This window comes from Leptosomus discolor, chromosome 4, assembly GCF_034619465.1.
Source record: "Leptosomus discolor isolate bLepDis1 chromosome 4, bLepDis1.hap2, whole genome shotgun sequence".
In the NCBI taxonomy this organism is placed as follows: Eukaryota; Metazoa; Chordata; class Aves; order Leptosomiformes; family Leptosomidae; genus Leptosomus; species Leptosomus discolor.
Window position 1 is genome coordinate 14,605,754 of NC_141394.1, and position 11,609 is coordinate 14,617,362.

The 11,609-nt window shown below is 43.7% G+C and overlaps 1 protein-coding gene across 1 annotated transcript; it reads right to left on the reverse strand.

Annotated features, from left to right (window-relative positions):
• Nucleotides 1-1,924: 1,924 nt before the first annotated feature.
• On the reverse strand, nt 1,925-9,964 carry COQ2 (coenzyme Q2, polyprenyltransferase). Its single transcript, XM_086463914.1, has 7 exons — nt 9,751-9,964; nt 9,189-9,355; nt 7,108-7,229; nt 6,791-6,876; nt 5,822-5,955; nt 5,185-5,373; nt 1,925-2,453 (listed from the first exon to the last, which is right to left on the reverse strand). Exons 1-7 carry the CDS (start codon nt 9,962-9,964, stop codon nt 2,298-2,300), a joined length of 1,068 nt encoding a protein of 355 aa, XP_086320040.1. The 3' UTR covers nt 1,925-2,297.
• Between the last annotated feature and the right edge of the window lie 1,645 nt (nt 9,965-11,609).

The following is an 11,609-nucleotide window of genomic DNA, read 5'->3' on the forward strand; positions in this document are numbered from 1 at the left end:
CTTCCTAACATTTTCATATATTTCCATCTTATATGCAGACAGGCTGAAAAATCTGCTTTTTCTAATTTGGTCAAAATATATTTGACATCACTTGTTTAAATAGTAAAAGAAAAAAACCCAGCTTTACAGGGTACATATTAAAAATAAGTGTTCAGAACCCACAGAAGTCTGTTCCAGCCCCAAAAGGGATCTTCTGTGACCAAAGCCATTGACTCATTACATGCTTTCTCATTTCCCTGCAACTTCTTTGCCTGTTGACCATCATTGGTAACGCAAAACCACAGTTAGCAAACCCTGAACGCATGGCTCTGGACTGCAATGTCTCTTGGCCATATTTGTTTAAACAACCTTAAAATATGATACCCATCTTCAGAGCTAGAGCAGTACGCAGCCCTGGGTTTGGTGCGACTGCACGCACAGTCGTCCCCACCACTCAAGGAGCTGAGCAGACACTAGGAAAGTTTGTCGGAATACCATAGTGAGTTTGGCAACTGAACGCTCTGCACCACTGAAGCACAGCCCCGCAAGCAGGCGTACGCAAAGCCACCTGTGGAGAACAGCGTGCTTGCCCTGCCCGCCAGGAAGTAAACAGAGGTAAACACCACCCTATCACTTTCCTGGTACAGGCATGTCTGTTGCTTCTTCCACAGAAATAAATTCCAGAATGTGTCATACAAGCTCTTTAACACCATGAGTCACAGAAAAGGTTAACTACCAGGCAAATCATGTAACTGAGAGAGCATAAACCGGTTGAAAACACGAATGGTTTGGAGCAATGTAATTGTTAGCCTGCAATTGCTATTTTTATTGCTTACAGGCATCCTCCTATGAACAAGTTATTGTTAGATCACAAATAAACCCAGTAGACATAAGTCAAAATGAACAGAATTTTAAAAAAAATAAAAAATAAAAAAAAAGAGGATCACTGAGGATCACTCTGCATGATGAATACGGAGCTGAGTCAACCAAGGAAGCTCTGGGCTGCTCTGTTTTTGCTTTAAGTCAGTAGTCTGTGTTCAAACCATTCTTGATAAACAAGCTCAGCTCACTCTGTGCTGGCAACTTAGCAGAAGCATGTTCTTTTCATGTGAAAAGGAACCACTGCCAGCGATCACAGCAAGGGCAAAAGGTAATTTTAAATACTTCTCTATTGACTTCTTATTCTGGACCTTACACACTCACAGAGTCCCGACTGCTTGTTGTGGTTCAACCCCAGCCACCAACCAAACACCATGCAGCCGCTCACTCACTCCTCTCCCGTCCCAGTGGGATGGGGAGGAAAACTGGACAAAAAAATCCCAACCCCCAAACTCGTGGATTGAGATAAGAACAGTTTAATAACTAAAGTAAAATAAAATATTAACGATAATAATAAAGCATGACAATAATAATAATAGTAATTGTAATGAAAAGGAATGTAATGAAAAGAGAGAGAAATAAAACCCAAGAAAAGACAAGTGATGCACAATGCAACGGCTCACCCCCCGCTGAACGATGCCGAAGCAGTGATCCACCCCCTTCCCCCTCCTGCCAGCCCCCCCCAGTTTATATACTGGGAATGACGTTCTATGGTATGGAAGATCCCTTTGGCTAGTTTGGGTCAGCTGCCCTGGCCATGCTCCCTCGCAGCTTCTTGTGCACCTGCACACTAGCAAAACACGGGAAGTTGAAAAAGTCCTCGATTTCCTAGCAACAGCTAAAAACATCAGTATAGTATCAACATTCTTCTCACACCAATTCCCATACTGAATCCAAAACACAGCACTGTTCTAGCTACTAAGAAGGAAAATTAGCTCTATCACAGTTGAAACCAGGACAGTACTTCTAGACATCTCAGAATAAAAATTCTTATTGCAATTCTTCCACGCAACAAGCTCCAACTCAAACTGAAAATTACTGATGTAATAAATCAGAACACCCAACATGCACAGCCAGATTTTATTTACAGCCTGAGATCACTTTGTATTTTCCCACATACTGTCACTAAGAGACATCTCTTTCATATAAAATCTTGGGCTCACAGTCTTGAGAGCTTGATAGAAGTTTGCTTGTACCAGACAGGACCAGCAGAGCAGCTTCACTTGTTGAAGCTTCTACAGAGGTTGAAGTCTTTTAGGGATAATCAAAATTTACATTGTAGGATAATCTCATTTGCGTGTTTTTAGAAACAAGAAAGTTTTCAACAGCTTTTATAAATAAACAGTGTAAAGCAGCTACAGTTATGTCAAAAGTGTTTTCCTTCTTACAGTACTTACATTTTACCTGGACTAAAATATCAGTCTTTACAGTAATCTCAACTACCTGTTTTCTAAAGGCTCTTCCACGTTTTTTGAGTCTTTTTGTTTCCACAGATTTCCAAGCACAATCCCTGTGAAGAGCAGAACTCCTACAGTACGATTTGAAGCAAATTTCTTCCAACAGTCTTCAGGTTTGTCTATGTTCAAAGTGTAAATCTGCAGAAGTACAGTATAACATTCTAGTATTATTATTCTACAGGCTTGTAAATATTTGACACATCACAAAAGGACACAAAAAGGTCTGTACCTTCAAAAACGGAATCTCAAAATCTAAAGTCTACCCGTACCTCCACAATAAACAGGAATACTCTGTGCTTACAAGGGATTTTGTGCATAACTGGCACCTATGTTTACTTGACAGATTTATTTAACATACAGTGGAAAAGTCAAGTATCATATACGAACACAATTCCTGGACCCTCTCAATGAAGGACCATATAAACAGCCTGGATACTCATGTGTCTGCTTTGACATTTAAAAATGTAAAAATACCTGCGCATGTAAAGAAGTCTTTTGGGGATTTTCCTCAGCAGGTAGCTACCTTCAGTGGGAAATTTAAATAACAACAAAACGCCCAAAACCTGCCTGCACCTTTAAATCTCTGCTGCAAGGTGTTGCTCCGTGTTTCAGTAGAGACAAGGCACTGGTGAGCCAGCAGTGAACCGGACTAACCGGAACACAAAGGAAGGTGCCTGCCCCTGCCCAGTCACACAGAGGTGGTTTAGTCCAGTCACTCTTAGCCAGTCCGTTCAACTCTTGCAAAAAAAAGAACCAGGACACCCGCCACAACAGCCAGAAGCAAGGCTTGCCCAGCTTGGCAGCTGTCTGCTGTGAGTCACAACTGAAGGTGAAAAAACCCCACACATTGCAGCAACAGCAAAGTTACTGAAAAATATTCCCGGAAACAAAACTGGGTGCAGAAGTCTTGAGAAGGATGACAAGAGGAAATGTTAAGCAAAACAAGTGAAAGGATTAATAGAAAAGTACCCCCCCGCCCAAACTCGAACCTTGCAATTCAGCCTCTGAAGAAGTCAAACCAAAATGTACCCAACTAAAAGAACTGAAACCTTCCCTGGGAAACCTGTTCCTCTGCTATTTACAGTTGTACAGAGGTGACAGGGCTGGGTTCTGATCAAATAATCTGAAATATCCACAAGCTTCTAAGACATGATGTTATCTACACCCTTGAAAACCTGTCAGTCCCTCAAGCACGGGGAACTAAAACCACTGAACTGTCAAATACAACTCAACGCAGCTAAGCCACGAGACACACCTTCAGAAATGCAAAGCAAATAAAAGATGTTATTTTTCTATTGGTGAACTTCTTATGTGGGATAGAAATCTGACATCTTCATGACACAAATTCCTCTGTCTCAGGCACAAATTCAATGAGTTAAGGAAAACCTACCCCTTATGTGGCTTACCCAGCTTTCTACACTCAGTTAAGCACATGTTCAGAAATCTTGAACAAGAAGATAAGCACGAGAACGTTTAGGCAAAACTGACATTAAAACAATCACTCAAAAAGAAGCTACTCTGTAGTACACAGAACCGCTCTTGTGACTTTGGCAATCTACACTATTGCTGTGCACGCTTCACCACTTGCATTCCATGGGTCTCCATTCTCACTTATAAAACCCCACCCTGCAGGGAAGTAAATTCCATTTGTGCCAAACTACAATGTAAGGCCTCTCTGACAATTCAAACTGCAAATTATTATGCAGCAGAATGTAGTATTCTTTCCCTCATAGATTTCCAAGCACAACTGCTATGAAGAGCAGCGGCTGACAAGCACCAGACTACAACATCGCAAGAATCCTCTTACTCTGAGGTATATCCATCACCTGCACGAGCTCCCCCCGTTAAAGTGTAACATAAGTCTAATGCGTTTTAAAAAGTTTCATGTTAACCACAGACTTAACTGCTCAGACTACTTTACTACTTGCAACACACAAACCTCTTTGCTATCACTCACCCATTAAGACGAGCAATTTAAGTTTCATACAGACTCACTTGTGCTACAAGACTGGCAACACAGTTGTTAAGATTCAGAAAGAACAGGGTAACAAGATCCTATCTGGTTCCTTTACTGACAAAGCTAATTTCTTTCTTTCTGTTATTCACTAACATTTCTAAACTAACACAACTACAAGACTGAATTGGATTGTTCTCTGCTATAAAAAGAACTATGAATTATAACTGTCAACTACCATAAAATTATAATATTAACATCTGCTACAAGTAGTAGTGAACAAGCCACAGAAAATTTTGTTATACTGTCAGATCCCAGACTGAAGCTCCAGACCACAGCATAGAATAATTATTTAGATGTAAAATTAACCATCTATGAGAGACAGAACATGCAACATTCATTTTCATATAGCTACTGTACAGCATGTTATATATAAAAAAAAAAAAGGGTCTGCATATGTCCTTGATACTGTAGACCATATAATCTTTTAAAGTAAGTGAACGATCATAACATGTATCACTTGCAGTCTCAGATCATATGCGCCAGACCTAACAAGAGCTGTGTCAGAACAGTCAAAAGTGCACAGTCTTGCAGGATACCGAGGTGGATCTAGCTATAGCTACTCGAAACAAGAAGAAAACCATTCCCTTGAGATCACAGCTTAATGTGAGGCAGTTCTTTTGGTTAGGCACAGGTTGAAAAACAGTGCTCTACAGTCTGCGGACCACTGGAGGCCTCTTCAAACAAAAGGTCTGCAAAAGGTACTTAAGAGAAGCAAGCTTATTGTCAGAAGACTTCAGTTCTCTCTACAGGAATTTTTTTTTATGTCATTAGCGAATTGATGGGGATTGAAAAGCACTCTGATTTCTTATCAAGACCTTCCACATGGAAAAAGTATAAATAAATCCATCAGACCTGGTGCGCTAGGTGAGTCCCTATGGCAGCCACAGCTGAGTAATACGGGAGCGTCTGGTTACAATTCATTCCTGCCACGCACAAACTCAGGAGCATTGCAAGGCTGAAGCCACTGAGCCACTGCTTCGTGTCCTCCTTGAACTGTAATGCTGTTGACTTCACACCGATAATGATGTCGTCCCTCTTATCCTAGGATGAAAGGATGAATTAGCAAAAAATCCACAATCCAACTGCCACTTCACAAGGGAAATGAGAAGGGAGGCCCAGCTTAAGTTTCCAATGCTTCTTATTAGGAACCCAATTTAAGTGCATTTGTAGGTCCCTACATTAAAATTTAAATTAGAAGGCTGGTCCTTAGAGCTGCTTTAGCAGCCAAGAGCTAATACCAGCATCAAAGTTATTTACACAATGCAAATGCATAAGCACACAAAGTAGATTATACTTCCAGCTTTCTACCTGATACGTAAAACATTTGCAAACAGCAATAAAAGGTGCAAGGGCTGCAGTTTCTTTGGTGCTGTTTTAGTTCAGCAAAGGGTAAAGAACTGCAATAGACAGTATTGCTGTTTGACAAGAAAGTTGTAAATTAATCACACAAACATACATATATACCTGAAATTTCCCACTGTTACTCTACCTGATGTGCATAAATGGTATCATACACCAGCGTCCACATTACTCCTGCGAAGTACAAGGGCAAACACACAGACCACTCACACGACCCTTTGATGGCAGACCAGCCAAGAAGGGCTCCCCAATTAAATGTAAGTCCTAAAACCACAAAGAGAGTAAAAGAAAGAAAAAAAGTTACAAGATTGCCAAGAGGAATCTAAGTTAAATGTACAGAATTAAATGTCATTTGTTCAAGTGTATATTGTATCAGCAGCTTTTTGTACAATACTGGCATCTCTATTTTACTACCAGTTATTTTCAGGCAGGTAATAAATACAAGTAATTTGACATTAAATACTCTGGACATACAAGGAGAAATACGTACAGTCATGCATTTTCCCCCAATTTAAATCTGACTTCATTAGCGTAGCGAATCATTTGCACAGCACTATTCCAGTGTACTCAAACAACAGACATCAGTATAACAAAAGATGTCAGTATAACTGACTGCAAAAGAATGCACAGCACCCCTCTATGGTACTTCAAGGCTGAAAATGACAATTTTGGTTGAAAAAGCTGAAGGCAGCTGGAACGTGAAGGCCCAGATACAAAGACAGGTTTTAGTAGCTCAATCTGAAATACAAGCACCATCGGTTTCGGCACAGGACTTATTTTAGAGGCTGAAGACTGAAATGCAGGACAAATGTATGTTTAAGAAAGGTTTCAAGATAACTCCAAAACTAAAGCTGCTTCTCAAATGACACATATTTTCTCCCTCCCCTCCCCCTGTCAAAATAATGAACTGATTTTTTAACCAAAGAAACCCCAGACCCAAACAATTCTTACATGTGTTATAAATTGTTTAAGAAGCCTGTGGCACATCAGAACTTTGTCTAGAAGGTATTTTTATTTGCTGAAGTTCAATTACTAATTTATAAAAAAACCTCAAAAACTACATCTGAAGAAAAAAATAGTAAAAATATTTCCAGCTCACCCAAAACTAACTGTGGCCAGTATGTTATTCTCTTCATCAGAGGGTAGGTGATCACAAGAGACAAAGAGGCTGCTCCCAGAACAATACTGTAAAAAGTACCAAGAGGTTTATTGTTTGCCAGTCTAAAGATCACAAGATCTAGTGCAGCATTACAGCAGCTGCACATAGCACCAAACTAATTCTTTTCCTTTCAAATACAGTTCCATGACTAACAATCTCCTCCCTTTGCCTCCAACATCTTTTCTACTGAAAATTTCTGTGCTTAAGTCTGGACCCAGAATCACATTTTTAAAAACAAAAGATAACTTATACGTCACCTATAGTAATTCAGACAGAGAAGCACACAAAGCGCCAAGCTAAGTTGTCCCCCAAGAAAAATGAAGGACTGAAAAGTAGAGATATCTCCAGCTGCCAGGGGCCTACTTGCTGTTCTCGCAACCTAAAAATGGAAAGAATAATGCTAATATCAGATCCAACACGATGCGTTCCAATGTATCTTAAAACTAAAAAGTCACACCATTGGCATATAAGCAGAAAAGTAAACAGAAACAGGTCACAGAATATATGAGACGGGGTTCTTCCACAATACAAACCTAGTATATCATCACGGATGTGAGCTGTACTTCTAAGCAGCAACACTTATAATAGAAGCACGCAGGCTTTAAAAACTAAAGCAGAAATAAAACGCCTCTTGTGTGCAATGAGGCTGATTAGAAACACTGTAGCCATCTTGCATACAAATTTTATTACCTTAAGAAAAAAAATCAGACGTAAAAAGTTGTGAGCTAACTATCCTGATTTTGAGCAGCACATCTGTGCTTAAATGCTTTGAAGTGATTACCGTGTACAATATCACAAAGATGCAGGGCTCCTCGAGCACACATAACCTTCGTTAATAACCGCAAAAGGACAATTAACTTAATCCTAGTTGGGATGCAATGGAGTTTAGAAACTCTGTCTGGAACCGGAGCTCATACAAGGCAAACTGAAAGAAGAAAAAAAGTTGAACTGAAATGTATGGTGAATTACTTGCCCAAGGTGACCCTTGCCAAAAGAGAAAAAAAGACAAAAGTTTTGCATGTTGATGAAAATGGCGTAAAGTCTATCTGAAGACGTTCAAAAGCCAACTTTTTACAGAATACTATGTATGTATAAAGCATTCTGCATATGCCTTATTAATGTGAATTTAAATAAGCTCTTTCAGTTTGTTCTCCGCGTCCCCGCCATCAGGTTACGTTAAATGCCAAATACTGCTGTTGCAGTTTAAGCACGCACTTAACATATCTGCAACCAATTCCACCGCACACCATAACCAAACATGGGATGTTTCATTTAAAGAAAAGAAAACATTTACCAAACAATCAGTAGCATAAAATCTAACACCCCAAACCACCATCACCAACACAAGTCAACATCCTGCTACTGACCTGGCCTCTATCACACTTGTTTTGAAGATATCCTCTAAAGGTATGTAAGAAAGAGCTGCGATGGAAATTTTTTTAATTTTACATCTAACCACATCACATTAATGCATAAACAAACTCCTTATATTGAAAATACCATCTTACCAATCACGCATCCCGCCCTGTCAAGTATTTTAGCATCTGTCGTTGTTAATAACCACCAAACCCTAAACCACCCAAAACCTGTACTGATTCATTGGATTCTCAACAGCACAAATACAAGCGTTGTAAAAAAGAACTTCATGTATCAGATTGGCTCATTATCCTGTCTCTTGCCAGCACCAAAACCCAAAACCAGCAGAACAATACAGGTACAGAAAACAGGCAATGCAAACAGTAACACATCACCAGGATACACCCCTCCAAGCCTGTACCTGTGCACATTTCAACATCCAACACTGGGCACTGCCTTTTGCTTATTTCCCTCTTCTGAACAAAATGAAGATGAAAACTATGACATAATAGAAGAGGATTAGCTCAGGGTTGGGCATGATACTCTCAACAGCCATTCTCATGAAGAAATTAAGAATACTCGAGGAAACCCTGCTCCTGAAAATTTAAAAAAAAAAAAAAAAAAAGTGTTCTTGGGTAGATCATAACTAGGAATTATAGCAAAAGTGTGTTATTTATTTTGTTGTCATGCAAAACAAAGTTGAAAAATAAACTTGTACTGCCCACAGCTGACACCAACCTATTTTTATCTTACGCAGAGGTACGTACTTTAGAAGACTCATTACAGTCCTAGACAGAAAAACGTTACACAAGATAAAATTATTTCTACTATTCCAGGAAACATAGACAAACTAATTGCACACATCTCTGATAAAAGCCTGCACTCAGCAAGGATGCTGCTGGAGATGAGCGGACTTGTACTTGGTTGATTCACCGGCAATTCACTTCCGTGGGTCTTCGGGAGCCCACGGGGGCTTCTGTACCTTTTTGTCGTAGTCACGATCCCACATGTCATTGATCGTGCAGCCGGCTCCGCGCATGAGCACCGCTCCGACGCCGAACAGGGACAGCATGTGCCAGTCCGGGAGGCAGCCCGGCTCGGCCGCCAAGCCGATGCTCCAGGTGCACGGCAGGTACAGCAGCCACGTCCCTGAGGGGAGACAAAATCCGCGGGTGCGGTGAGGGGGAAACAAGGAGCGGGCGGCGGCAGGGCCGGACGGCAGCTGCTGCCGAGTAACGGCACCGCCGAGCAAGCACACGCTGCTTTGGCAAAACGCTCTGCCCAAAGCGAGGGCGGCTGTGCCCGGGGCGGGGTGCTACGGGCACCGGCACGGGACCCCCCACGCGCTCCCCGCCGCACCCCCGGCCGCCCGTCGGCGCCGGCACCAGCGGCGCGCCCGGACCGGCAGCGGCCGCCGCAGCCCTGCGCGTCGCCATGGCTGCCGCATCGCCATGGTTGCCGCATCGCCGTGGTTACCGCGTCGCCGTGGCTACCGCGCCCCCAAGGCTGCCGCGCCGCCACGGCTACGGCCCCGCCCCGCTCACCGGCGGGCTGGTGCAGCCGCATGAGGCGCAGGTAGGGCCGCAGCGGGCCCGGCGCGGCGCGCACCAGCTCGGCCGCCGAAAAGCTGAGCGGCCGCGGGGGTCCGGGCGGCGCGGAGGGGCGGCGTAGCGGCGGCAGGGCGGCGGCGGCGAGGGGCAGGCGGGCGGCGCGGAGGCCGGAGGCGCCCCGACGGAGCCGCACCAGGAGCGCCGCCATCTTGCCACCGCGCTTCCGGCGCGGCCGTGTCTCCAGGCGCGGCGCATGCGCGGCGGCCCTGTCCTCCCCGTCGGAGGGAGCGGGAGCGGGGCCGGGGCCGGGGCCGGGGCCGGGGCCTGGGTTTGGGCGTCCCCGCTTCCGGGTCACCGGGGCGGGTGTCACCGCTCCTCGCCCGGCTGCTGTGTGGCGCCTGGTCCTTCACTCCCGGGAATCGAAACTGCCCGCCCCGGCGGCGCCGGAGCAGCCGTTCCCTCGTAGGCCGCGGGGCCTGGCAGGGTATCAGCAGGAGTCGATCTGCCGTGGGCCTGGCCCGGGTACGGAAGACGGCAGCCAAGGTTCCTGGCTTGTGTGAGGGGGCTTGGAGCTTTGCCTGGCATCGGCTTCGAGCAGTGGCTATTGACTGCCAGAGCACCCGAGGGGGACCGGTGGCAAAACAACAGGTTGCACAGATTTAGTAACTTCTGTAATGTTTAGCTGCTGTACCTCAGCACCTCACTGAAAGCATGTGTGCTGGGTTCGCTCCTGAGTTTCTTCAGAGCCTTCCATGCTGTTTGTTGAAATCCCGTAGGTGACTGTGTGTCAGTGAAACATACCGTCATCAAGACATACGTGTTCATGCATCAGCATATGTCTCATCTCCCAAACGTTTCCAGACTAGATAATAAAAATTTCTGATAACATACGTGGCGTTTGGATCTCTGTCGTCATTCGCTCGGTTCTCCTACCATCTTACGTGAGTTATCGGCTAAACAAGGGAGGGAGGGGAGCTTTGGACAGAGCCATAAACTTTATCTTGCAAAGCATGGTTTCAGTGATTTTAATTCAGTCCCCAGATTTGCTACTGTCTCTGTAGCATATAATTTCTGTCTCATTCCACACTTCCTTCAGGTTGATCAACTGACAAACTGTTAAAAAACAAGGGAAAATTTGATCTCACAAAATGTTGACTACCAGGAGGAAGTAAAAAACCAACATGGTGGAGAAGTAACTTTCACAGTTTTCCATTCACTGTTTTAATAAGCAATAAAATGATTTGCACAGGACCATAAAGAAAACGGTTGCTCAACTCTGATGTTAGTAAAATTTTTTTGAGGGGGGCCTTGGCTCTGTTTCGCACTGACGCTGTCATCAATGGCTTTATTCAGGCACTGACGAGTGCCTGAGGCGTGTTTGAACAGTGCATCCTGAAGGGCAGGGAGCAAGTCCAACGAGCGCCCACAGCCTTTCTGCCTGCTGTCTCCCTAGGAACTCCAATACTCCAATTTTCACCGGGTAGCTGCTGCTGTGCAGATGCTGTGTGTGTTTTGGGTTTAGTTTTTTTATGCGTGATGTGGTAAGCAAACCTTGGACCGTCTGCATACAATTTTTAAGGAGCTCATGAAAGTAAAGCAGAAAAGCAAACTTTTATCACTAGATTTATATTCAATATAAGGTGGTCTGGCCCCTTGCTGAAAAAAAAAACATCACATTTCAGACTTAGAAAAATCACCAAAAGCTATTACAGCCTCACTGTCTTTTTTGACACAAATCTGCGTTGATGGTCAAATTCCTCCTGATTCTAAGGAGACTATCAGTTTCCTTATTTTCACAGACATTAAATGATCCCTCGTACAAAGTTCTTAGGACGCAACTTACTCCACCTTCG